Source organism: Trematomus bernacchii, unplaced genomic scaffold (assembly GCF_902827165.1).
Source record: "Trematomus bernacchii unplaced genomic scaffold, fTreBer1.1, whole genome shotgun sequence".
Taxonomy (NCBI): Eukaryota; Metazoa; Chordata; class Actinopteri; order Perciformes; family Nototheniidae; genus Trematomus; species Trematomus bernacchii.
The window spans coordinates 3,216,328-3,243,798 of NW_022987531.1; the positions used below are offsets into that span (position 1 = coordinate 3,216,328).

The 27,471-nt window shown below is 45.2% G+C and overlaps 1 protein-coding gene across 2 annotated transcripts in view; it reads right to left on the reverse strand.

The window, feature by feature from the left end:
- Nucleotides 1–27,471, reverse strand: part of dntt (deoxynucleotidyltransferase, terminal) — a 134,037-nt gene that overhangs the window by 70,810 nt on the left and 35,756 nt on the right. For both annotated transcript variants that reach the window (XM_034121783.1, XM_034121774.1), the window contains 4 exons: nucleotides 26,024–26,194; nucleotides 20,804–20,875; nucleotides 20,495–20,618; nucleotides 8,854–8,986 (listed from right to left, as the gene is read on the reverse strand). In XM_034121783.1, coding sequence (XP_033977674.1) covers nucleotides 8,854–8,986; nucleotides 20,495–20,618; nucleotides 20,804–20,875; nucleotides 26,024–26,194 — 500 coding nt within the window. The remainder of the gene's footprint in view (nucleotides 1–8,853; nucleotides 8,987–20,494; nucleotides 20,619–20,803; nucleotides 20,876–26,023; nucleotides 26,195–27,471) is intronic.

Consider the following 27,471-nt stretch of genomic DNA (forward strand, 5'->3'; position numbering starts at 1 on the left):
TAAAGCATATTTATATTTATATATTTAAAAGGTCATAAGAGAGGAGCTCCCTTGCTTGGCTATTATTAAAGCCCACTCCAACTCCACTGATAATAATGTATTTATCCTTTTAGCTAAATGTTCATCCTGCTCTTGTCAGTAATTGTGATTGCTTTATGCTGTATCAAAGTTGCTCTTGCACCTTCAGTCAACAGGATTACATCAACAGTTGACTCAAATAAGCAGCCAGATGGAATTCTAAAAAGGAACAGAGGGTTCCTGCGATTATGATAACAGGCTGAAACAACTTCATATTTCAGCTTTCAGATAGTTGTAACTGTGAGAACAATGCATATGCAAATACCGTCTACGAGTTTTGAGGTTGCCTATCAAATTACAGAAGCTTCCCACTTCTAGGCTCCGTTTTGAAGTTCGCCGTTTGGAGATACGTTCTAAAAGTCAAAGTATCATTTCCAACTCATTATTACCAAATACCAAATGTATCCGGATGTTGAAGCAACTTAAATGTTCCCATTGGGAAAGAAACATCTGTAATTCAGTAGGCTACATAATGGTTTTTTAAGCTTAATACGCAGTACGAACACTTGAATAGCCCTTATTCAAATTATAGGGTCATAAAGCCCTAAAAGCTGTATTTCCGGTCATTTTTTTACCAAGGCCCATTTTTTACTCCCATTCAAATTAACTGTGCCTCGCCTTTAATGCTGTATCCTGCTCCACACACACACACACACACACACACACACACACACACACACACACACACACACACACACACACACACACACACACACACACACACACACACACACACACACACACACACACACACACACACACACACACACACACACACACACACACACACACACACACACACACACACACACACACACACACACACACACACACACACACACACTGCAAGATCATACAGACTAATTCACCAACGAAACGACAACGAACGTTGGTGATATGGCTGCAAAGCAGGATCAGCTGCAGCAAGGGCCCGTGTTTGATCTCTCCTCATCGCCGCTGACTAATGTGTGACGGCAGCGAGAGCGAGGGACATTGAAGGACGACATGAATGGCTTGTGGGAAAGTTTCAAAGGTCACCGTGGCTAATTTAAGGAGGAAGGAAGTAATAGAAAACAGCCATTAGAGCTCCATAAGGCATGATCATGTTAATGGTTAGCGCTAGAGGCAGAGAGCATGTACCCTCGTGGCATTAACAGTATGAGTGCTTGCCTGAGTATATGCTGCTCCAGTCATATTATGTGCACCGTGAATGCATGTCATTTGTTCTCTTTTTAGGATAATAGAAGACGTGGGAGTGCTACATTTTTATGTCTGTGTTCACATTCATGTGGTAGGCCTTTATGTGAAAAGTTGATACTTCTCCTTTAATAAGTTGACTGGTAGACACAGCTATCTGAGGCTGAGGCGCACATTTCCATCTGCTGAATGAGCAACTCTCCACCAAACCTTTCCGACACTCCTAATTGGCAGCGCTGAGATTCCACAACACTTCCAGCTTGTACAGTGCCCTGGAGTTGTTAAGTGAGTCTCAGGGCTAGCCTCTGCTGCGCTGGCAAAACTCACTCCAGTGCAATGCATGTGCCGTGAATAGCAAAAACGCCAAAGTGGGAGAGAGACGGAGATATTATCAGCATAAATTGAGTTTACCTCCAATCAGAGCGTCAAAACAAGCTGATTTTAGCAAAGTATGAGAAACATGGGAATTGGTGTTTGGTGTTTTCAGCTCCTTCCTGATTGCAGCGAGCTTCAGCATGTGTCGGGTCTGTGCAAATACCTACTGTGCTTCAACAACAGTCAGCAGAAAAGTAGACAACTGCACATCAGGTACATTCTCTCCAGCAAAGAAGGTGTTTTTCTTCTTCTTTACCTCTAATGATGCATCGACAGAACACTGTTTTTATTTAGCATTTGGGAATCCACTCCTGCTCAGAGGGAGATAAGGCGGCGAAGGTTCTGGCTTAAAAATATTAGCTTTGATGGGCTGTTAGTACGCTGTGAACAGAAACACCACCAGTATAACTTTAAATTAAGTACTACACAGAGCAGAGAGCAATTGAGCTTAGCAAGTCTACTTTTGTATTGCGTGAGAGAAAATACTGAATTATTAATCCACTCAGCACAAAGCCTATAAAATATACATAGTTATTTACAAATTTGTGTGGACGACAATGTGACACGTATGAATAATACAGATGTGGGAAGTGTTGCTGCAGCTGGAAATTTCACAGTATGTATTTTATCTGCAGGAAAGGGAGTTCACAGCAGTCAAAAGTCAGGAAGAAGAAACATCTTTTCACCTGGTATCTCAGTTTATATCTTAAGTGTCTCCCTAATGCAGAATAACAATGTGATAATCTTAAAGATATAACATAAAAAATGAGGAAAGTTCAAAGTTGAAAGCAGTTATACTTCACGTTGAGACAGATCTTTTTGCTCTTTCCCCTGCAAGCTGATTATATATATTTTTTTAAATCTTGACACCCTGAACTAAACTGATAAGGATTACTTATCTCGATTGTTGTTCAAGGCAAACAATGCAGCAGGACCATCGGGCCCCTCATCAGTGTCACTTTGAGTCCTATTCCAGACAACATGATGTTAAATAAGATCCACAGCGGGGATTGCAGGCTTCCCACTGAAATAAACAAACACTGCGCTGACACCGTGCAGCATGCTGTATTTTCAAGACTAATCTATTTTTAATCCTCCCCCCTACAAAAACGCTTTAGGACTTGTCACCCGCCTTCCACAGCTGTCCTTACAATAAGGCAAATGTCAGTGGCGTCAACAAATCCTCGCCGTGCCGCTTCCCTCTGAAGTCATGACAGCTCCAGTTTGCTCGAGCACTGGGCTTATTTCGTAAAACTTTCTGGAGCAGAATTATTTCTTTGTGTATGTTATCCGGAGATGAAAGATTTGGCAGAGTCGAGTATATCTATTTAAAGAGGTATATATATATATATATCTATATATATAAATATATGCTTCTTTTTTAACAAGGGCTATCAACTGGAGAGATGAAACTATTAAAGATGAAACTAATTAATTTGAGCTTTGACAGGACTTTAGATGGGAACATTCTCCAATATGTCACACAGGAGAGAATTAGTGGGTTATTAGTGGTGGCATCTTAGAGAGCATGTGATGTATTTGAATGTAATAGGCCTTATATCCCCTCCCGCTGTGTTTAAACCACGTCTCTATGAGTCTGCTTTTCAGCAAGATAAAAGGTAAATTACTTACTTACTTACTAAGTCATCATTTGTGTCTCCGTATCTCCTAATTAAGTTGCATGTAATACTCCCCAAGCCTGCTCAGAATATATATGATGAAGTAAATGTGTGCTTAAAGCCATAAAAGGTCCCTCACAGGCCCCTTTAAGCTCTGCCGCAGACTCCTGGCCCATAAATCTTCCTCTGTTCCTCCCCTTCATTCTTAATGTTAACTACCCATGATGCTCTAATCACTTTCCTCATCTCTTTTAGCACATTATCCCCTTGAGAAGCAGTTATTTACATAATCAGATATCATCCCGGCTGTCATTTATCGCTTTGAAGATGAGAGATATTGGATTTTATTTTTCCTTATGGTGTTTGATACCATCTTTACTCGGGAAAGTTGTGGAGTGATAACCGGCGAGACAAATTGAATATAAACTACGGTGCGGGTGTGAACTGAGACGATGTAACTTTTGAAAAAAATAGCACAATCTTTGTCTAACAGTGAAAAGTTACATTTTCAAGCAGAAATGATCTCAATTCAATATAACCTCACTCTGTCTGGAATGACCATTAGCTTGCGGTGGCTAAAATGCTAAAGCGTAACTTTTATTCAAACATTTCTGTAAAATGCACACTATTGAGTCACTTTGCTGAGTTAATAGTACATTAATGTAGTTTATTATACATATGTAATAAATAAATGATGAAGTTAACTATTCTAAGCAGGAAAAGGACAGGATCAAAGGTACAAAAAACACTTATATATTTTTATGGTGAATTTGAACAAGTCCTATGTTTGACAACACAGTATGTTATCACTTCCTGTTAACATGGCTCTAAATGTGTGTATTGAAGGTTAGTGCACAGTATATACTGATAGTACAATACTATTTCATTTTAAATTAGTTATTATGGAATTAAAAACGAACATATGAATCATCTCCACTTGTGCTACTCTTAAAGGTCCCATGTCATGGCCATTTCTACTGATCATAATTCCATTGTTGAGGTCTACTAGAATAGATTTACATTGTGCAATTTTCCAAAATCACATTGGTTTCTCATACAGCATCTCTGTATAGTATGTGTATTCACTCTCTGTCCTACACGCCTTGTTGGAGCTCCTGCCCCCCCCCTCCCTATGAGCCCAGTGTGCTCTGATTGGTCAGCTCGCCCACTCTGTTCTGATGAGTCCTCCACCGTTACAGCGGAACATCAGTGATTATGTGTTACAATGGCGTTTGTTAGCAACCAGAAAATGACACCAGTAATGACAAACAGATGAGAATGCTGCGTGGGGTCTGGGTGCCGTGTTGGCGGGACGTTGCGGGGCTCGCTGCTCCGCCCTTTGAGGCTCGAGGAGCGGACAGTGTGAGCTGGATTACTGGTGTTGTTTCCTGGTTGCTGTGTGGGGTCTGCGAGACAGCGAGACACTGCAGAGCTCAGCCTGAGCACCGAGTATGTGTGTGTATGGAGCTCCGCGCAGCACCGCGGCTGAGAAAAGATAAGGCTGAGTGAGTGAGTGTGTGTGCTCCGCGGATTGGTCCATTTGGACTTCGTTACGTCAATAGGACCGGAAGGAAAAAATGGAAAAAGAAAAATGTCCAACGAGGCGTTCTGGGGCAGCATAGACAGGTCTTTTCTGTTTTAGAGTTGTACTCGCTACAGGGTGTACTTTGAGGGTTTGTGACTCTGCAGACCGTTTACATGCAGAAAAAGCTACATAACACACAAGGGGACGGGTAATAACTGGAAAAGCATGACATGGGACCTTTAAAATATCTTTAAAAATTAGCTTTTGCTACAAAGTGATGACATCTTTTTCTAGGCTAACCCTGGAAGTTAGCACACAGTAGCGCTGGTTTCCTAGCCTATATTAGAAGGGGATTTTAACATTCGATTTTTGCAAAAAATATGTTCTCTGGCAAACATTAGAATCAGAATCAGAAACGGGTTTATTGCCAGGTAGGTTCACACATACGAGGAATTTGACTTGATGTCAAATCTTTAAGGACACTGTTATAAAATATAGTTGGATAGCAATAGAATGTGTACTGTGATATTACAATGTAAATGAAAATGGCATCGAGTATTGTACACTATAATGAAATAAAAAGACTTGTAAAAAAAAAAAAAAGATAGCAATAAAATAAAGCAATAAAATAAAGCAGTAATTTACAGCGAAATAGAATGCAGTGAATTATAGAATATACAATGTGCAATATGAAATAAGTAATATGTGCATTAAGCAGTATTTGAACATAGTGTGCATTAATGTAATGCATATAGTGTATGATGTGGCAGAGGTAAAGTGTCAGTGGGGGGGCCGGGCCTTGTTTAAGAGGCCGGTAGCAGTGGGGAAGAAACTGTTCAGATGGCGAGAGGTTTTGGTCCTGATGGAGCGCAGCCTCCTGCCAGAGGGGAGGGGGGTGAACAGTTTGTGGCCAGGGTGGGAGGGGTCGGCCACTATCTTCCCTGCCCGCCTCAGGGTCCTGGAGGCGTGCAGGTTGTGGAGGGATGGCAGATTGCAGCCGATCACCCTCTCTGCAGAGCGGATGACACGCTGCAGCCTGCCCTTATCCTTGGCTGTGGCTTCAGCGTACCAGATGGTGATGGAGGAGGTGAGGATGGACTCGATGATGGAGGTCCATCCCCACCTTTGTGTTCAAACAGTTAATCTTTACAAATGAACACCACTTTAACGATTGTATTAATGCATAAAAGCAATCACCAGAAGTTAAAAGCTTAAACATTAGCCTTTAATAGACCTAAACCATGGTCCCATGAAAGTACGTTATATCAACACCACTAAGCATTCCAAAAATGGAAGTGCAAAAATGCTGAATCGTTTCCAGGTTTTAGGACTGCAGCACTTTAGTACTGATAATTGGCAATTACAACAGTGGTCGTTTTATTACCTTAATTAAAAGTAAAGTTACTTTGTCTCACTTTTGAAGTTATTGTATGATGACTTTGTACCAACTTTGACAAACTAGAAAAATGTAAGTAAATAAAAGGAACACTTCTTTAAGAAGAATCACTCTCCCTGGCAACATGTACTGTTTGTAGCCCGGGCGCTATTAAAGACCACCAGCTGAGCGAGGCAGCTCTGTCACCCTGTTGAGAGGCAAGCGCCTGTCCTCACTGCCAGACTGTGTTTGAATTATTTACCACACACGCCACTGGTTATGGCTGGATTTGTACAACACGCAGAGCAGAGTGCTCCACGCTTACTCAGGCACAAACGCTGCACATAACAACAAGAGGTGGTGGCGGAGGGAGGCTCCGGCTGTGAGCAAATAGTTGCACTCAATAGAGTGGTGCAGTGACGCGTCCTAAAACCCGGAAGTAAGCTGCGCATGGGTTCCCTCAACAAAAAAAAGCAATGGGATTTCTCCATAGGATTTTGGAAAAGAGCTGGAAATAAGGTCTGTGGGAAACGAACCTGTTAGATAAATGCACGTTTTGTTCAGCCGGATAATATCCACATGTCTACCCTACTTTTATAATGTTCTAATCATAAATCTAATCGATAGATTTATGATCGATAGCTATTCAAGTCCTGACAGTAAAAAGTCCTGACTTCCAAATGTTACTTAAGTAGAAATACAAAGGATTTATCTGCTACATGAACTTAAATTATCAAAAATAAAAGTTATATGCAGAATGGCAGTATTATACAATTCTATAATTAAAGATAATGTTATTTGTTTTTAATCATAAAAGTACATGAACGCATTTTATAGTTGTCTGTGTGTTATTTGGAGCTAATTTGATATGCTTGTTTTTATATGTAAAAATAAATTATGTTACTAGGAATGTTAAAGGTGCCCTATTCTGCTCATATTCAAGTTCATATTTGTGACATGTCTCCATGCTTTAATGTTCAAAAAGCTCTTTATTTTTCTCATACTGCCTGTGTTGCAGCACCTCTTTTCACCCTCTGTCTGAAACCAGAGCCCAGTCTGCTCTGATTGGTTAGCTGGCCGGCTCTGTTGTGATTGGTCAATCTCTTAGAGATGTCCCACCCCTTAGCCTATCACATTCCATGTGTTGGAGTGCTAGCCAATAGAAGCGCAAGTGTTAAGTAGTGATGTCACTATTGGCGCGTTTCCACTGCAGCGCGGAGCTCGCTTTAAGCGTGCCGAGCCGTGCGGGGCCCGTTTTTGGTTGCGTTTCCACTTGGCCTAGTACCGGCTAGCGGGTCCTAATTCACAGTTTTTCTGGCCCCATAAAATCGTGGTTCTAGGGCCAGAGACAACGAGGCTGAGTCGGGCTGAGTATGCTAAACTAGAGAGAGAATCGCTGGCAAGGGGGCTACAACTACAACAAGATGAACACATTTGACCGTGATTTAATTGTAATACACGTTTCAAAATGATGCCGAAGTAACAACATACTGATACCGGTTAGTAAAAACCATGAATTAATGCTTTGACAAGTCTGCAGACAGACGGCAGGCGAAACACCTTTTAAAATGCGTGTTTTCTAAATGGAGATTGGCTAAGCTAACGCAGTGTATGCTCCGACCGTCCACACTCACAACAACGGCCTATACAGACATAAATAAAGCAGCGACTGTATTCACCATGACACAGGCAGTCTGTGGTTTGTACTTGTTTAACTTTTGTCTAGTTTCTGAACAGATATGAGGAGCTGTGAGCTTGAGTGCTAACAGCTAACGGCTGTGTTGTTTTTCTGGGGTTCTCATTGAAGATGACGTCACGGCTCCGCCTACACTGCGTTACTATAGATACTACCCCAGTTCCTAAACTGTAATTGAAATGCGCCATAAAGTGAGCCAGTCCTAACGAGGCCTAGCCATACCGAGCGAGGCCGAGCGAGGCCGTGTAGTGGAAATGCGCCATAAGTTACAGAAGTAAGCAAATGAGTCCAATGGAGGTGTTTCAGGCGGGGGGGAGTGTGTGGGAGAGAAACTCCCTCTGGAGGGAACACAGGGACTTTAGCCTTTGCACACCATTTGCATGCACAAAAACCTATAGAACACTAAAGGAAAGAGAAAACCCCAAAGGCCCCTATAAATAAATGTACTGTAGTAAAAAGTACAATATACCATAGGCTATGCCACTAAAATGTAGAGGAGAAGCAATTAAAAGAATACTTGAATAAAGTACAAGTATGTCAATATAGTATTAAGATATTTTATAACCCTAACCCTACCACTGTTATCAACAATGAAGATATGGTGCTGTGTTGTCATCATAACATAGAGACTCCACTGACCTCACCACCTTCAAAAAACGTCCAAAAAACGTACAAAAACTCACCTCTTCAATCTGGCTTTCAATGTGTGATTGTTTTTTTATTGCTTGATTTTAATTTGACTTTAAATGTATTTGTTGTTCTTTTCTTTTCACTATCTCTGTAAAGCGACTTTGAGCACCTGTAAAAGCGCTAACAAAATGAATCTATTATTATTATAACACATTTGATTTACTATTTAATATCGACTAATATCAAATTTCCATTTCCTGGTCATAAAGAGATTAACAACAGAGGGAAACAAGAGAGATATGCATGATGGGAAGCGCTGTTCCCTATCTACACTGAGCGGAGAAGACAAGTCATGTACCTGTGAAAGCCACCTGTCAGAGCGACTGTGGCGGCCGGCGTGACGCAGTGGACAGCTCCGTCAATAACGCTCCTCAGGGACCGGGCCTCGGCTGCACTGACAGCCCTGGAGATGTCTCCATGATGCAGGAAACCTGGAGGGAACACACCACGTGGTTATTAGTCTGGGAGCCAGCCATCAATCATAGCCTGTTCCTTTGGAGAAGTGGAGAGTCAGGGTGAATTAAAAGTAAGGTAACGTGTGATCAGTTCTGAGGCTGAAAGAAGGCGACTAGCTGCTGCAGACACCTGGGGCCTCATTTATAACGCCTTGCGTAGGATTGACGTAGGAAGGTTGCTTACGTAGTACAAAGCACAAAAATAGGTACATACATTTTCCGCCATTTTCCGATTCACAAAACATTGCGTACCGGCGAGGGAAGTGCGTACGGCACTTCCTACGCCTGTTTCCCTTTATAAATCACAATCGACTCGTAACGCCCATATTTGCCTATAAATAGTCAAAGAAACGCCCATTCATTCATTCATTTTGACTGACTGCATGAAGAAGATCGCAGGAAATGACGACAGCACAGCTAAAAAAGACATCTCACACCGTGTCAGATTTAGGTTATTTTGGGGAGGTCGAGATAAATCATAATGTTTGGTGGATGCAGTTTGAACCAGAGTAGCAGCATGGAGGTCGGATCGTCACCAAAATAAATAAATAAGTGGTCCGAAAAAAGTTAATGACAAAAAAAATACACATAACGTTCCTCAGGCAGTGTGTTTGTCCCGGGGACAGGAGACACCACCTTGATGAGAAACTGTAAGAAATGATCGGGGAATCCCTCCGGAGTGGAGTCATGACGACTGGATCTGAATTATTTTGTTGTATTTGGTGGTTTGTGTTCCAGCTTTCGATCAGCAACTATATATCCATAATCCACCAGTTAAAGGAAATACAACTAATGTGTTGTGTTATATTAGCTGTACAATTTACCACATATGGTGTTCTTAGTTTCCATACCTCCTGTGTTTTACGAGCGACTTATCAAGTCTTGGCAAACGGCATAAAACACGATTAAACGTGATAGTGTGGTGATTGACATTATCCACCCACAGATCTACTGTACTGTATTGTTTCACACGGACATTTGAGTGAGGCGGACTGAGGGTTTCCGCCGGTATTCTTCTCCTCGTGCATGTTGTTGTGACATGAAGTTCAGATGCAAAATAAAGGTCTAGCTTGTTCATTCGATACACCGCCTCCGACTCCCGTCTCTCGGCACCACATTGGTGACCCCGACGAAAGTCTCGTTGAAGGATCCGAGACTGTTCAGAACATGGCAAATAACGCCGTTTTTTTCAAACTGCCGGAGTTTTGGGAGACATCTGCGGCTGCATGGTTCGCTCAGGCGGAGGCTCAGTTCGCCCTCCGCGGAGTTGCTGATGACGCAGCACGCTATTTTCACGTCGTTTCGGCGCTGGGGAGCTCCACTGCGACCCGGACGGTGGGTTTTATCACATCTCCCCCTGCCCAGGATAAATATGCAGCGTTCAAGGCTTTCCTGCTAAAGACGTTCGAGCTGTCACGGTCGGAGCGGGCCCGACGCCTACTTGCTATTCATGGCCTGGGGGACAACAAGCCTTCCGACCATATGGAGATGATGCTCAGCCTGCTGGGTACGGAGGAACCTAATTTTTTGTTTATCGAACTGTTTCTTCGGCACATGCCGCCGCATGTGCAGACAGCGCTCGCTAATACAGCTATTACCGAGCCCCGCGCTTTGGCCGAGGAGGCTGACCGGTTCTTCCTGGCGACCCAGCGTTTTACCCCTGAGGTGCTGGCCCCGACACACAGCGGCGCCTTCCCGGGTACAGGCATGCCGCCTAGCAGGGGCTCCAGGGCCGACGTCAGCGGCTCCAGCCCTGGCCTGTGCTATTACCATGCACGCTACGGGGCGAAAGCGAAGATGTGCCGTCCCCCCTGCACCTACAAGGTAGCGGGAAACGCCAAGGCCTGCGCTCGGTAGTGGCCGCGAGCGTGGGTACGTCCAACCGGCTCCTGTTCATCAGGGACACCCTCTCTGGTCGCAGACTCCTTTGTGACACAGGGGCCCAGCGAAGCGTCCTGCCGGCTACCGTGGAGGACGCCGCCGGTGGGGGTCACGGCCCGCCTTTGACATCCGCTAACGACACCCCTATTCGCACCTATGGCACAAAGACAGTGGACCTGTGCTTCGAGGGTCAGCAGTTTAGGTGGGATTTCGTCACGGCTGACATCTCCTTCGCCCTCCTCGGCGCAGACTTCCTGTGCGCTCACGGGCTGCTGGTGGACGTCAAGAACAACCGCCTGGTGGACGCAATGACATTTGCCTCGTTCACATGTACCCGCGGCGAGGCGTCATTCTGCGGGCTCTCCAGCTCACTCTCGCAGGGTGACAAGTTTCAGCACCTTCTCAGTGAGTTTCCCGACTTGACGCAGCCCACCTTTTCCGCTGCCACCGCCAAGCACGGGGTAGAGCACCACATTGACACTGTGGGCCCTCCAGTATACGCTAGGGCCCGGCGGCTCAACCCTGACATGCTGGCAGTCGCCAAGTCGGAGTTCGTCAACATGGAGCGTCTGGGCATCATCCGCCGCTCAGGCAGCCCTTGGGCTTCGCCGCTTCACATGGTCCCTAAAGCAGCCGGTGGCTGGCGACCGTGTGGCGACTACCGCCGCCTTAACGACGCCACTACGCCAGACCGCTACCCGGTCCCTCACATCCAGGATTTCTCTGCTCACCTGGCGGGCAAGCTGGTTTTCTCCAAGGTGGATCTGGTGCGGGGCTACCACCAGGTTCCGGTGCACCCCTCGGACGTCCCCAAAACTGCTGTGATTACGCCGTTCGGGCTTTTCGAGTTCCTGCGTATGCCTTTTGGACTTAAGAACGCTGCTCAGTCCTTTCAGCGGCTGATGGATTCAGCGCTCAGAGACATGCCATTCATTTTCGTCTATTTAGACGACATCCTGGTCGCCAGCTCCTCCTCCGAAGAGCACCAGGCACATCTCCGGGTCCTTTTCGCAAGGCTCGACCAACACGGCCTGATTATCAACCCGGCGAAGTGTCAGTTCGGGTTGTCCTCCATCCAGTTCCTCGGGCACCTCATCAACAAGGGTGGGGCCGCCCCCCTCCCGTCGAAAGTGGAGGCCGTGTCCGCCTTTCCACGACCGCCTACAGCTCGGGCGCTCCGGGAGTTCCTCGGGATGGTGACGTTTTATCACCGGTTCATCCGCCGGGCGGCCCACACGATGCGCCCGCTGTACGAGGCCCTCAAGGACAAGTCCCCCGGCCAGGCCATAGACTGGACGGCTGAGAGGGAGGTTGCTTTCGACGCCACCAAGGCCGCCCTGAGCGAAGCCGCCATGTTGGCTCACCCGTCGCACGGGGCCCCCATCGCTATCACCACCGACGCGTCTGACTACGCGGTGGGCGCGGTGCATGAACAATGGGTTGACGGCGCTTGGCAACCGCTCGCCTTTTTCAGCCGCCAGTTGACTCCCAGGGAGCGCAAGTACAGCGCTTTCGACAGGGAACTCCTTGGTCTCTATTTGGCGGTTCGTCACTTCCGTTTCCTGCTGGAAGGCCGGGAGTTTGCGGCGTTCGTGGATCACAAGCCGCTTACCTTCTGCATGTCCAAGGTGGCCGAGCCGTGGTCCGCCCGACAGCAACGCCAGCTTTCGTACATCTCCGAGTACACCACGGACATTCGACACATCGCTGGCAAGGCTAACGTGGTCGCGGACTGCCTCTCCAGAGCGGTGGTCGGAGCTGTGCAGCTGGGCCTCGATTACCTCCGCATGGGTGCTGACCAGGCCTCTGACCACGGGGTCCAAACCCTCAAGGCCTCGGTCACGGGATTACGCCTGGAGGAGGTCACGGTCGGTGACTCGGGCGCGAAGCTGTGGTGTGACGTCTCCACGGGCCAGCCTCGGCCGCTGGTCCCTGCGGACTGGCGCCGACCCGTTTTTGAGGCGGTTCACAATCTTTCCCACCCCGGTAGGAAGCCGTCCGTGAGGTTGTTGTCGCAGAAGTTCGTGTGGCAGGGGCTTAAGAAGGACGTGAGGTCCTGGGTCGACTCATGCGTGGCCTGTCAGCGGGCCAAAGTCCACCGCCATACTAGGGCCCCTTTTGAACTTTTTGCGGTTCCTGAGAGGAGGTTTGACCATGTCAATGTCGACCTCGTAGGTCCGCTTCCCCCCTCTCACGGTTTCACATACCTGTTTACGATGGTGGACAGGACGACCCGCTGGCCCGAGGCCGTTCCCCTCACCTCGACGTCAGCTTCCGACGTCGCCCGCGCCTTCATCGGCACGTGGGTGGCGCGGTTCGGGACCCCGTCTGACCTCTCCTCTGACCGCGGTCCTCAGTTCACCTCGGAGCTGTGGAACGCTGTTGCTGTGGGTTTGGGGGTCAAGCTGCACCGCACCACCGCTTATCACCCCCAGGCTAACGGGTTGTGTGAGCGGTTTCACCGGTCCATGAAGGCGTCGCTGCGTGCCGGCTTGACAGACGGCAACTGGGTGGATAAGCTCCCATGGGTTATGCTCGGCCTCAGGTGTGCCCCCAAAGAGGACCTGCAGTCCTCGTCGGCGGAGCTCGTTTACGGCCAGACGCTACGGGTCCCCGGGGAATTCATTCCCACCGCCACTGTGCCCTGGTCTGCGGCCGGGCAGCGCTCCTCCCTGCTGGAGGCCGCCGGGACATTCGCGCCCGTCCCAACGTCGCAGCACAGCAGCCCAGCTTTCCGGGTGTCCCCCGGATTACGGTCGGCGGATTTCGTTTTTATTCGCCACGACGCCCACCGCGGCCCCCTGCGCCCCCCGTACGACGGTCCGTTCAGGGTCATACGTCACGGGGACAAGAGCCTGGTGGTGGACATTGGTGGCAGGCCTGAGACTGTGTCTGTGGATCGGGTTAAGCCTGCTCACGTGGACGTTTCCAGGCCGTTGGAGTTGGCTTTGCCCCCACGTCGGGGCCGCCCTCCCGTGACCCGCCCCCCGCCCCCTGTGGGGATGCCCTCGCCCTCGTTGGCGCCCCTGCCCTCGCCTGCGGCCCCGCCCTCCTCGGCCCCTGTGGTCCGTACGCGCCGGGGTCGGGTGGTACTTCCCCCCAGGCACGAGGATTTTGACTATGGGTGAATTCTGGGGGGGCTTGTGTGGTGATTGACATTATCCACCCACAGATCTACTGTACTGTATTGTTTCACACGGACATTTGAGTGAGGCGGACTGAGGGTTTCCGCCGGTATTCTTCTCCTCGTGCATGTTGTTGTGACATGAAGTTCAGATGCAAAATAAAGGTCTAGCTTGTTCATTCGATACACCGCCTCCGACTCCCGTCTCTCGGCACCACAATAGTATATAAAACCATGCTCGTATCTACAACCTATAGAAATGCAAAACGGTGTCAGTTTAGACGTAATTCTGTCCTCCTGCTTACCACATCATTTATGAGAAAACATTTCATTACATTAATACAACATATTCGAGGTGGTTTTAAATAACATATCCGTATTTATTTATTTCTCCAAGTTATGTTTTTGTGTGCACAGAGGAGTCTCAAACAGGCGTTTGTTTAATCATTTTAAGATTGGCTTTAATCAATGTTTGAAAATGAATTCTTCATATTTGATAAATGGTAACATTTTATTTATGGTATTATTTCCACATATGTCTCTCCATTCTTCCTTCTGCCAACGGTGTCGCAGTTTCTCGTCTCTCCCGTTTGTGTGCTTAGTGCGTACGCATGGGTTAGAGTTTGCGTGGAGGACCGCACATTTTCCCGTCAAGTTAGTATTTTATAAATCGCAAACATTGCGTAGAAACTGGCGTACGCCATTTTTTGAGCGTACAGTATATCCCTTTATAAATGAGGCCCCTGAGCATTATCACAAATGCAGATGCTGAGATTGATAGATGGATTTCCATGTATCTGACTTTGTATTTTTTCTATAGTGTGCATAAAAAGTATATTTTTTCATATAACAATGAATATAACACATCTGTTCACTTAAGTGCATATAGTGCTTATATATAAGTGCTTATATATATATAAATCATAAAGCGGTGTATATATATATATATATATACACCGCTTTATGATTTATTTGTACTGGCTTCTATCACTTATTTAGACTATACAACTACTGTAACATACTCTGTAATAACTGTGCAATATATGCTTTTATTATCACTACTGTTATCTGGCTGCTTTCAAACTTCCATGCTACGCTTCTCTTATGAAAGAAAAATATTAAAAAAATATATATCGTTACTGTACTTATTGTTGTCCACCTAGATCAGGGGTGTCAAACTCAAATACAGTGGGCCAAAAAAAATCGGTACTAGTCGAGGGCCGGACTGCTTCAATGTTTATTGGAAAACGTATTGAAATGAAATGCATTTATATTGCGCATATTAAACATGGAACTAACAAAGCTTAAATTATTGCCAATAAAATCAACATTAAACATTAAATAATCAGTTGCATTCATTATGGCTCTATCTGCAGCTTTTCCATAGTCATTTCTTATAATTACATTTTTCCACAGGCCAACAACAGCTTCAAAAAAACAATTCCCCTCAAAGAAAAAAACAAACATGCCCTGTTGTCGCAAGAAAAAAGTGCAGAAGGAAACATCCATTGAAACTCAGTTTGCTGCTCTGTGATGCTAGTTCAAGCCAGATACTTGGCATCTCATCTTGGGTGCAAGTTCATCAATGTTTGGGGTCAGGCTCTGAGCTGAGGAAATCCTCACCCCTAGATTCCACCGGGTCCGCCTGCGCCGCGTTACGGCTGCGCCGCGGTTTTGGTCCGGCCTCGTCCGGCGTCATACCCTACCAGGCGCGTTTCAGAAGCATTTCAGAAGTGGAGCGTCTTGCCTGCCGGCTCGCAGTTTTTGTTGATTTGGGCATATTTCCTGGACAGGCTACTTTGTACAGACAAAGTTAATAATAACTGTAATATTCCAGTTATAAACGACATGAATCAAAGATGTGTTGCAGTATTTTAGTGGTAAAAAAATGCATTCATCATCATAATTATTCTATATATATAATTTACACAGTGCCTGTAAACCGGAGGAGAACGCTGGCATTTCTCCTCCTACTTGAAAGACTACGGAGGGATAGGGTCTGCAAAATGTGTTTCAAAATGTGTTTCTGTGTGTGTATATATATATATATATATATATATATATGCTATATATGCTCTGAACGTTCCACTTCCTGCCTGCCCGACATTACCTTACGGCTGCGTCGCGTCAAAAATAGGATTCATCCTAATTTTAGAGGAGCCCTGCGCCGAGACGCTTCTGGGACGCTTCTGAGCCGTAACGCGCCGCGTGTGGTGGAATAGCACCCATTGACTAGAGTGGCCGCGATCGCCGTGAGCGCCGTGAGCGCCGTGAGCGCCGTGAGCGCCGTGAGCGCCGTGAGCGCCGTGAGCGCCGTGAGCGCCGTGAGCGCCGTGGCGCGGCCGTAACGCGGCCGTAACGCGGCCGTAACGCGCCGCAGACGGACCCGGTGGAATCTAGGGGTCAGGATTGAGTGAAGGTGTGCGTGCAATATACCGGCGGGCCAGATCTAATAGTAATTAAAAATTATCCTGCTGGCCGAAATTAAATCCACCAAGGGCCTGATTTGGCCCCCGGGCCTTGAGTTTGACACATGTGACCTAGATGGAGGACAAGAGTTAATTGTAATTTATCTCTAATATTTATGCATGCCTGTTGATTAATATTTTGACTCTTTACTTTTGCTGTAACAATGTAAATGTCCCCTCTGTGGAAAAAATAACTCTGCTACTCTGATTCTGATTCCCTTGGAACAAACGGAGCTACACATTTACAAAATACCAAATTACATGTCTGTCCGCTGTAAAATAAATGGTTTCTGCTCTTTTAAGATTTACAGAACACAGTGAGATCAGGGTTCAGACACATTTCCACTGTCAGATGTTGCATTATTCCTGTGCACGGAGCGGAGACTGCAGTGTTCCAGATGATGGATTACGACCAGTTTGATGAAGATGTCTGTCAGCATAATACATCATCAGATGGAGTTTTAAACTGAATGGGAACCTGCGAGCGGTGTAATATAATGTTTTGAATGGCCAGCTCATGCAGTGCTCCAGTATGTGCATCCTGAGCAGCAGAGAGGCTTACAAATGAAAAGACGATTAACCACAAACATTAAATGCTCTGTGGGGTTTCTATCACTGACAACAATTGCGGCTGATGTTATCTACTCGTCTGGATGCTCCTATTCCTGTTCGCTCAGACATTCCTTTCAGAGTAAAATCACTGCAGATACGCTCTAAACCAGGGGAACACTACTGGCTTTGTGCGGAGGCAACTTTCGCAAAATGACCGAAGCCCAGGCGCCAGTAAATATATATTATTAAATTAACATTAGCATTTATCAGATCTATCAGTTCTTTAAAAAGTGTCTTACTTTATTATCAAATTAACTTGCTTACTAGCTTATTACTTTAAAAAACTTGTCTCAATGATTGACACCTTTATGAGGGATCCATCAGATTTCAGGGATTTTTCGGTTTTTGTGTCCTTCAGCAGGATTCCTTTAGTTAAACCTTTTGAACTACCAGACTTATAACTGTAGACTACACCTGTTAGAAAAATGAAGCATAACTTAAGAAAAAATTACACAAATGATGTTTCTTTTTTCATGAACATTGAGTAATAAGGTATATAGTATTCTCACTAATCGTAAAAATGAGTCCCGGACTGGGTAAATTCACGTGAGCAAGTCAGAACAAAATCTCAGAAACAGATATCATATGTTTAATATCACTGCCCTAAAACTGACTTGTTTTTTTAACCAAGTCATTATCGTCGGTTTTTAGCCACACTTTTTTGGACAAATGTTAAGTAGACATAACAACCTTTGACCAAAATGAGTGAGCCTTATCTGCACTTGAACTGCACGTGGCAGGTATCGGTTCAAACTAAACTTGTCCGGACTTTGAATCCAATATGACACAGTGCACAAACCATAAACACTTCCAGGTCTGTCACATGAAACCATTTGGCCCAAAAAGAATCGGTCCCAGAGACTAACATTGAGAAAGCAGATGTTTCTTTTGAGGTAAATCAACTTAAAGTGGACCTATCATGCTATATTTGAATAATATATTGTAGGGCCATACCTATATAAAACATGTCTGCGAAGTTTTTTTTCCAAAATACCCAACAGATCATGCATTTTAGCCATGCCTCATTTAGCTCTATTTGCTCTATTCCAGCCCTGTTTTGGCAGGGGCTGATTCTGTGACGTAGCTTTAATGCAAATGAGCTGCAGCTGACCACGCCCCCCTGCAGGAGAGGGGAGCGTGCTTTGAGATCAGCTGCTGGGCTCTCAGAAGAGGGGGAGGCTCCGTCCTCCGTGTTTCATTCTTATATATGATTATATAGAGTCATTATTCATTTATTTTAAAGCTCAATAAATAACAAAGAAGACCTTTGACCGGCACTTTTCTAATTTTGTCCGGAAGATTTCAACTTTAACGGACATGTTGACCGGCGAAAAAAAATCGAACTGAAACTCTGCCGCACGGTCCCCTCGTTCCTTGGAAGAGGCGGAGAGGTGGGTGTTTGTCATCTGCTGGTGGACTAACCAGAGAGAATTATGGCGCATTTCCACTACACGGCCTCGCTCGGCCTCGCTCGGCCTCGCTCGGTATGGCTAGGCCTCATTAGGACTGGCTCACTTTATGGCGCATTTCCATTACAGTTTAGGAACTGGGGTAGTATCTATAGTAACGCAGTGTAGGCGGAGCCGTGACGTCATCTTCAATGAGAACCCCAGAAAAACAACACAGCCGTTAGCTGTTAGCCCTCAAGCTCACAGCTCCTCATATCTGTTCAGAAACTAGACAAAAGTTAAACAAGTACAAACCACAGACTGTCTGTGTCATGGTGAATACAGTCGCTGCTTTATTTATGTCTGTATAGGCCGTTGTTGTGAGTGTGGACGGTCGGAGCATATATTGTGTTAGCTTAGCCAATCTCCATTTAGAAAACACGCATTTTAAAAGGTTTTTCGCCTGCCGTCTGTCTGCAGACTTGTCAAAGCATTAATTCATGGTTTTTACTAACCGGTATCAGTATGTTGTTACTTCGGCATCATTTTGAAACGTGTATTACAATTAAATCAGGGTCAAATATGTTCATCTTGTTGTAGTTGTAGCCCCCTTGCCAGCGATTCTCTCTCTAGTTTAGCAAACTCAGCCCTGTTTGTTGGCCCCGATAGAACCACGATTTTGTCGGGCCAGAAAAGAGGTGAAAAAGTACCCCTGGGCCGGAACTAGGCATAGTGGAAACGCAACCAAAAGCGGGCCCGGCACGACACGGCACGCTTAAACCGCGCTCCGCGCCATGGTGGAAATGCGCCATTACAGTGCTTGCCTCGACGGGGAGGGATTGCATTGAATTACAGCAGCAGGAGCAAACGCTTGCCTCGGGGAGGGAGAAAAAGAGCCACAGCGGAGAATAAACAAAAGGGCAACCATGGCAACCATGCGCGGGAAGTCTTCTTCACTGCTTTTGTGGCAGACTACAGCGCCACTTACAGGCCTGGCATATGTACTACAGCGTCTCCAGCGCTTTCGAGCGGCAATGGCCGGCCGTGGCCCAACCCCACATTCCCCTGATAGGTGGAGAGTTGGCCATATAGGCAGAGCTATAGTCTGATAATCCTAGGGATGTGTTTTCTGACACTTGGTGAGTTCCCTGACACACCGGGGACACATAATCATGTATAAAAGACGTACAAAAGTGCATTTTGCATGATAGGTCCCCTTTAAATAGCCCTTTTTTCTTCTTTTTTTTTTAAATCAAAAGGTCCTTAATGTTTTGAAAAGTTGTAATTGACACATGCAGTTATTTTCTACGGTGGCCCTGAAGTGCAAGTCAAAACAACATTTCACAAAACACTACAGCATTTCAGAAAACGCTACAGCATTTCAGAAAACACTACAGCATTTCACAAAAGACCACAGCATTTCAGAAAACACTACAGCATTTCACAAAACACCACAGCATTTCACAAAACGCCACAGCATTTCACAAAACGCCACAGCATTTCACAAAACACCACAGCATTTCACAAAACACCACAGCATTTCAGAAAACAATACAGCATTTCAGAAAACGCTACAGCATTTCACAAAACACCACAGCATTTCAGAAAACGCTACAGCAAACAAATCCCAACTCTCCCCTGTATCAGCCCCCTCTCCTGGTCTTTGCTCAGATGGCCCTCTCTGCCCAGCTGATTGATGAGCGCTCATGGGAATTCCACAGCAAGGGTCCCCTTCACAGTCACTGTTCATTGGTTTTTATTAAAAATACCCCTGCTGGCTGTTCCATTGTGATTTCACTGTAAACTCCCTTCTTGTCACATCTCATCTCACTCTAGAGAAAACACATTACAGCTAGCACTTCACATAAGGAGTCTCATATGGGACAAAATTATTCCAAACGACATGCAAGGCCCCGTTTTTATGTCTTTTTTTGGAAGAAAACTCTAGTTGTCATTATCAACCTATCATTTGTGGAGTGGCAGAGCTTAAATTGCTGAGATGTTGACGTACCACTTTGTTGCATCCGGTTCAGATGAATGCTGTGGTCTGTCAGAATGTCACTGAATGAGCGCAGCCCTCTGCAGAACCACTTCTCCGCCGTCTTCGGTCCAACCCCAAACACACTTGTGAACAGCTGGCAGGAAACGAGGTAAGGACGTAATCAAGAAGACATGCTCTGAAATGACTTCTCAGGGAGGGGGTTAGCATTCAAAAGTTTTGAAGAGCTTTATGTCCTTAAGAGATAGCAAATGCAAATCAGATTTCACTGCAAAGTACCAAAAAGCGGGGAAGCAAAAGAGTTGTTTTTCATCTACTGACCTTAAAAGTCTGATACCTTTCATCAGAGAGCAATTCCTCGACTTCAAACGAACGGCCACATTGGAGGACCTCCTGCGAAACATAAGGGTAGATTATATTAGGAAAAACGCTCTCGGTGTCAGCATCAGCATGTTTTTTACCCCCGTTTCTGTTCCATCAGCAATTAAGAAATGGCCTCAAATTGCTGCTCATTTGAAAACGGTTCCAACTTGAAAAAGGTGCTTCTTGTGTGCTCATTTCCATTTCTTCTCAAGCGAGAACGGCTTTGTTGTTGTGAAACCGAGGATTTATGCCGTTTTTATGGAGTACATAAAAAACCAAGATAACGTTTTCCCCATCCTCTATTGTTGGGAACTTTTGTTACGTGTTTAATTGTTTGCCGCTCTGAGCAGAGCACTGCTAATTTTCCAGTCACACTTTAACTGTCTTCATTATGTGAACGCATAAAGCAGGGATGTCAAATATACGGCTCACGGGCCAAAACCGGCCCACCAGAGGCTTCAATCCGGCCCTCAGGATGACTTTGCAAAGGGTAAATATTACAGACAAGACATTAACTTTAATTGTGTATTTTGTATGTATACATTTTATACAATCACAAGGCAGGGGGATAACTGATCCTTCTTCCTTAACCCACTTTATTTTCTATGGTGGTGTGTCAGTTCAGGCGGTCAGGATTACTACACAGATATAGAAATTAATGTAAGATCATTATTAGATCTGGAAAAGTTGTTTTGATCATAAAATAATATACTATATTGTTCAGTTCCAGATACCAGAGACTAAATGCGTTGTGCCTTTGTAAATACACCGTGTATATAATTGTTGAACTTGTTTTTCTTGAGAAATGTCAGGTTATTCTTAATGTTTTGTAAAAGGATAATTTATTCAATTTGAACATGTTCAGAATGTTCTTTTTTGCACTAAAACAAAGGCAACAAATTGCTATGATTTAACTTGTTCGGCCCACTTGAGATTACATTTGGAAGTATGTGGACACTGAACTAAAATGAGGTTGACACCCCTGGCATAAAGTGAGGCAGCGGTTATCTGGTTAATATCAGCTATCTTCAGTTGGGGAAATGGTAAAAATGTAGCCTACATATTTTTTATTTAAATGTGAAATTATTGCTTTCAGAAATGATTGCTTTCAAATTGGTTAACTTAATACACTTAATTAAAGTCAACGTTTGGGGTATATTTGTTTACCAGCAGTATCAGTGTGCATTTTAAGCATCTGCATGGAGGACTTCTGGTATAAATTAACCAGTGAACCTGAGACCCTCACTGTGAGTACAGTGCAGTTTAAAGCAGCCTTCACTGCTCAATGATGCATCCACCCGTCCACCTCTGCATTTCAAGCCTCCGGCTAAGGCTAACCTCAAACGCAAGTATAAGGCTTCAACACACTCCCTGCCCGGGGGAGGACACACATCTTCACACACACACAGAAAACACATACTGACTATTCATCCCCAACTCTGCCTCAGTGCTCCCAGACTTTCACGTCAGTAGGTTTTATATCTTTTCTCCTCTATGGATGTTCAGTACGCTTCTGTCGCTGCTGATGGTGTCACTCCGATGTTCACAGGCACATCAGCCGTTTTGTTTTTACTTTGTTTGGTTTCACTTCGTTTTTTGTGTCGTGTCATTTTCTTGTTTTGAGCCACGATCTGTTCAAAGATACATGTGGGTAAAGAAAAACTCATCGGCTGGGTCTAAGAACAACAACAGGGAGAGGTCATTCACAGGCAGTCACTTCAGTCTCTGGGGACATTTGTGCTATTTTGTTTAATGAATGTGCCTCAGTGCTGACAGATTTGACAGATTCGGAGACTCGCTCTGAGACTCTGTTAGGTTTAATGTGTCAGAAGTTGGAATGCACGGCTCACCTTATTCTCCGGCAGGGACTCAGCGTTCTCTCCAAGCAAACACTTCTCGACACTTTCCCTGACAACTTGCCATGATTTCTGCCCCGAGCGCGACTGTAGGTGAGGGGATGATTGCTGAGTGACCCGATAACACTTTTCCCCCCAAAGACGAGATAAATTGATGTGATGCCTGTCAGTGTGTGTGCTCATGTGTGATTGATGTGTTTGTTAGTCTGTTGTGTACTTGAAATTTCAAAATAGTGTTTGATATCTCTTTGAAAGATTTAATTTTGATCTGCCTTCAGTAACTTTTTGTCTGAAAGATGAGATTCCACTTCTGTGTCATCTGAAAGTTGCACATTGGTATTGATAGATGAAGAAAGATCCAGCTAAAACAATATGCTAAATATTTGAGGAACACTGAAGTGAAAGAAAATCTGGATCGTGCTCCCTCACAGAGAAACACAAAACACAAAAACTGTCAAAAAATTAAGCTGTATTGGTGGTGATTATTTTTCAATCACTGATGATAGGGTTAAATGATAATGGAAGCATGCAATTCAGAGTTATGCTGTCACTTGATGTACACTGTTCCGTCGCACGGACGATTTTAGCATTTATATGATACATTTTTGTTGTATGTTTTATGTATTTTCCGTATTTCAACTGGCTCCCAATTCTCTCTTGGGGATAAAAAAAACCTTAGCTCGGATTCACCAGCTGTGCTGTGTTCCAGTCACAGTGTGCTACACGTGTTAAATAAACATATCTACATCGGTAGATCATCTGCATACATGTCAATATATTTGTAAATCCCAGTTTTATCTGTGTTTAATTGAAGAAAGTTCTGACACATCCAGTCACTGGTGGTACGCCAGCTCCCGCTAGTGGTACGCGGAGGAATCTGAAATATAAGAAATATTTAAAAAATAAAATAAAAGACCTGGAGAAGGACCCAGACCCGGACTGACCCGGACCTCGCCGCTTCCCGGGGCCGTGGACAAAGTGCTCGCTGCGCCCTCTCTCCCCCTCGGGGAGGGATGGGGCCCCCTGTTCCCGGTGCGACTGTCAACCGGGGCGGAGTGTCCTCAGTGCGCTCCGACCGTGTCGTGCCGCCAGAGCGGGGATCGGCTCACGTAAAAGGCGTCAGCGGTCTGCTGCGATGTCGACAACCCACCCGACCCATCTTGAAACACGGACCAAGGAGTCTAACGCGCGCGTGAGTCACAGGGTGCATTCAAAACCCCGTGGCGCAATGAAAGTGAGGGCCGGCGCGCGCCGGCTGAGGTGGGATCCCGGGCGCTCCGTCTCGCCCGCACAGGCGGGGAGGTGGAGCGTGAGCGTGAGCGATAGGACCCGAAAGATGGCGAACTATGCCTGGGCAGGGCGAATCCAGAGGAAACTCTGGTGGAGGCCCGTAGCGGTCCTGACGTGCAGATCGGTCAAATCGGTCAAATCGGTCCGGGTCAGAGAAGGCTGTGACCGAGGTCAAAAGCTGAAAAAGCACACACTTGTCCTTAATTGTTATCTTTTTTCTTTTCTTTTTTACTTTGCCACCACATAAATGGCAATAGCAAACATCAGCAGACTGAAGATGAGCTATTAGCTCTTAGGCCAGGGATCACCAACTATATTTGTCCAAGGGCCAACATTTATCCAATAGACACTTTCACGGGCCAGCGATTTTTATATAGCCCAGAATTTTGAAGTTGTTGACCGGGGGGTGCTAGTGGAGCATGCTCAGGTACTGCGGAGCGCATAAAGACTCTTCACGCTAACGAAGGATCACTTCTAGACTACTGTCCCGCAGCTCCTGCCTCTCTGTTGGACTCTGTCGCAGCGGGGCTACTGCTGCGGAGCGCATAAAGCAGACTCTTCACACCGAAGGATCACTTCTTCTTCAAGGCAGGGAAGGCTACGCAGTACGCAGTCTACTGTCCCGCAGCTGCTGCCTCTCTGTTGGACTCCGGTACTGCACATTACTCACGAGACGTTGTAAAAAAAAAAATTAGTGGGGGGCGAACGCACTAACGCCACAGTCACCCCTGTCGTGCGAGCCGGATGAGAATGTCTGGCGGGCCGGATGTGGCCCGCGGGCCGCCAGTTGATGGTCACTGCTTTAGGCTCATCTGCTCCTGGAGGCTTTCATTATTATTGTGGAACTGAATTCCCAATAGGACATTTTCTGTTACAATGTAGGCTGTTGCAGGAGGCCTACATTCAAACTTTGGTATAGGAAATGACATGTATTTACAGTTGTCATTTGTTGTGTGAGAATAAGTTATTATTTTGTTCTTTATATTCTCACTTGAGAGAGAGACTGCCCTTTGTACATGTAGCTGTGGCTGACAATAAATAATGTTTTTATGAATAAATTTGCCTCCGAGTCCTGCATGAACTGCATAGACTGTATTTTAACATTGGTTATATGGTGGTACTTGGAGAGCCAACTATTTTCTCAGGTGGTACTTGGTGTAAAAAGGTTGAGAACCACTGCTCTATGGGCTTTCCCTTGAAGGCAACATGGTAAAATGCTCAAATAGGCTGTAGTCAGGATCATGGGATGAATGAATCTACGAGAGATCACACAACTCGACGGCAGAGATCAGCCACTAACTGGTTAACGGCTGAGTCATTTAGCAGGTTAAGAGTATATATATATTTAGGAGTTGGTGGAGACAAACAGAACTAAAGAGATGGTGAATATTGGACTTAATTTAAATGTGATTTTAAAACAACGTATTTCAATATATCGATATTGTAAAAACTGAATTTCCCCTTCGGGGGATCAATAAAGGTCCATCTTCTTCTTCTTCTTTAACAATTCCTATGTAGAGAACAAAACCATCACTCAACACTTTCTGATTCCCCTACTCTAGCTATAGCACCGAACCCGAGCCCACTGGTTCTAAATAACGACATACATCTTTAAAACAATATTGAAAAATGTTTTTAGCTAAGCATTACTGCTGACCATTTTCCAGTGCATTTCCATGAGTGTCCAGATTGATTTTCTCTTTTCAGGACAGCAACTGATTTTAGATCATTTCCCAAAAGAATGCAAATGAAGTTGAAAAAAAGGAATATTAAATCAAAGGAATCATAAAAATGAGTGGTGATGGAGGCAATCCATCACAGTACACTTTGCATTATTTACCGTATGCACACAGAGACGGATTTGAAAGCTCTCTGGAAATGTGATTATGCTTCTGAAAACCTTTGCATTTCCAGTCTATAGAATCTAAATCAAACTGGAGTGCCAAACTCAATACTGTTGTTTCATGAGACCACGTAATACAGATGGATCGTTGTCATATTAACTGGACTCTGTTTGCAGACGGGGCCTTACCTCAATCACTTTCTTGGTGTGCTGCCCCAAGCAGGGCAGGTCCTGCGTAGCCCCCAGGCACCGCACCGCCCAGGGCAGACTCTTCAGAACAGACGTAGCTCTCCTGAAAGCCAGACATGGACCCTCCATGTTGTTGAATTCATAGCTCTCTGCCAGCACTTCAAAAGCATCCTACAGGAGGGGAAGAGGAAACATGTACAATAAATATCAGATCAGGAGCATCAAAAGACAGGCTTACTGCACCCATTAGGTTTGTGTACAGCCATTTAAATGGGAACTATTCATTGTTATCTTTACTATGTATTATTACTTTTGTCATAGGGTAAGTGTCAAGAAAGGCAGGATCGAAATGCTGGTCCAAAAGAAAATTGAGGCAAGTATAACAAAAAGCATGCTTTAAATAGTCAAAGCTGGTCCACACAAAAAACAGATGTAACCCAGGGGGGGGGGAAAGCTTTTCAAGGTAAAACCAGAAACACAAAGACAGAACATGGCAACATGAGGTTGAGGGAAAAAACAATCTCGGATAGGTTTTGGAGAAAGATCGTGATTTGGGTTAGATAACTGTAAAAGTGAAACTCAGAACCCCAACCCTAACATTGTGTACATAAAGATGGACATGGACGCCAACATCCATCCAACACGCCTAACGTTACCAGTTGTTATCGCTTCTATTCAAATGAGTCAGACAGGCTTTTCTGCTCCTACTGCTTTGTAAAACTGAAACCTAAAAATAACATGTAATACGTAAAACTGAATGGAACTTAATGTGTTTAATACAAAGAAAGCAACTTCTTCAAACTGGAGCTCCAGCACCAGACTGTATTCACCTTTGCTCATAATTATCGCTGAGATATCCATCATTTTATTGTATTGCTGCTTTTGGTGCTCAACCATGTTAATCAGTGCTAAAATGTAGGCTAGTAGTAGTTGGACTAGCAGGCCCCTTCTGACCCACATATAAGGCCAATAACCACTGATAAAGTCTTTTAAATCAGCTGATAACATTGCATGAATCCCCATTTTTGGATTAAACATCAAACCAAGGAAAGAGAGAGAAAACCCAGCGAAGAAAGTGAGAGCTAGCACAGATGTGTCAGGTGTGCATTCACATGTGAGATGCACTGACCCGTACAGGACACCAGACAGGGAACATAACTCACTCCCCCCCACACCTTCATCACTCTTCTCTGTCACTTTACAGCAGGACATGCTGCATGTTGGTTTCCTCCTGGATGACCAGACAGAGACATTAGAGGCTGGCAAAGCAGACAGGAAGCTGTCATTTTCCACTTGTTCACAGCAGGCTCCTTGGGGGGGGGGGGGGGGGGTCTATGGGCTTTCCCTTGAAGGCAACATGGTAAAATGCTCAAATAGGCTGGATCATGGAATGAATGAATCTACGAGTGATCACACAACTCGGCGGCAAAGATCAGCCACTAACTGGT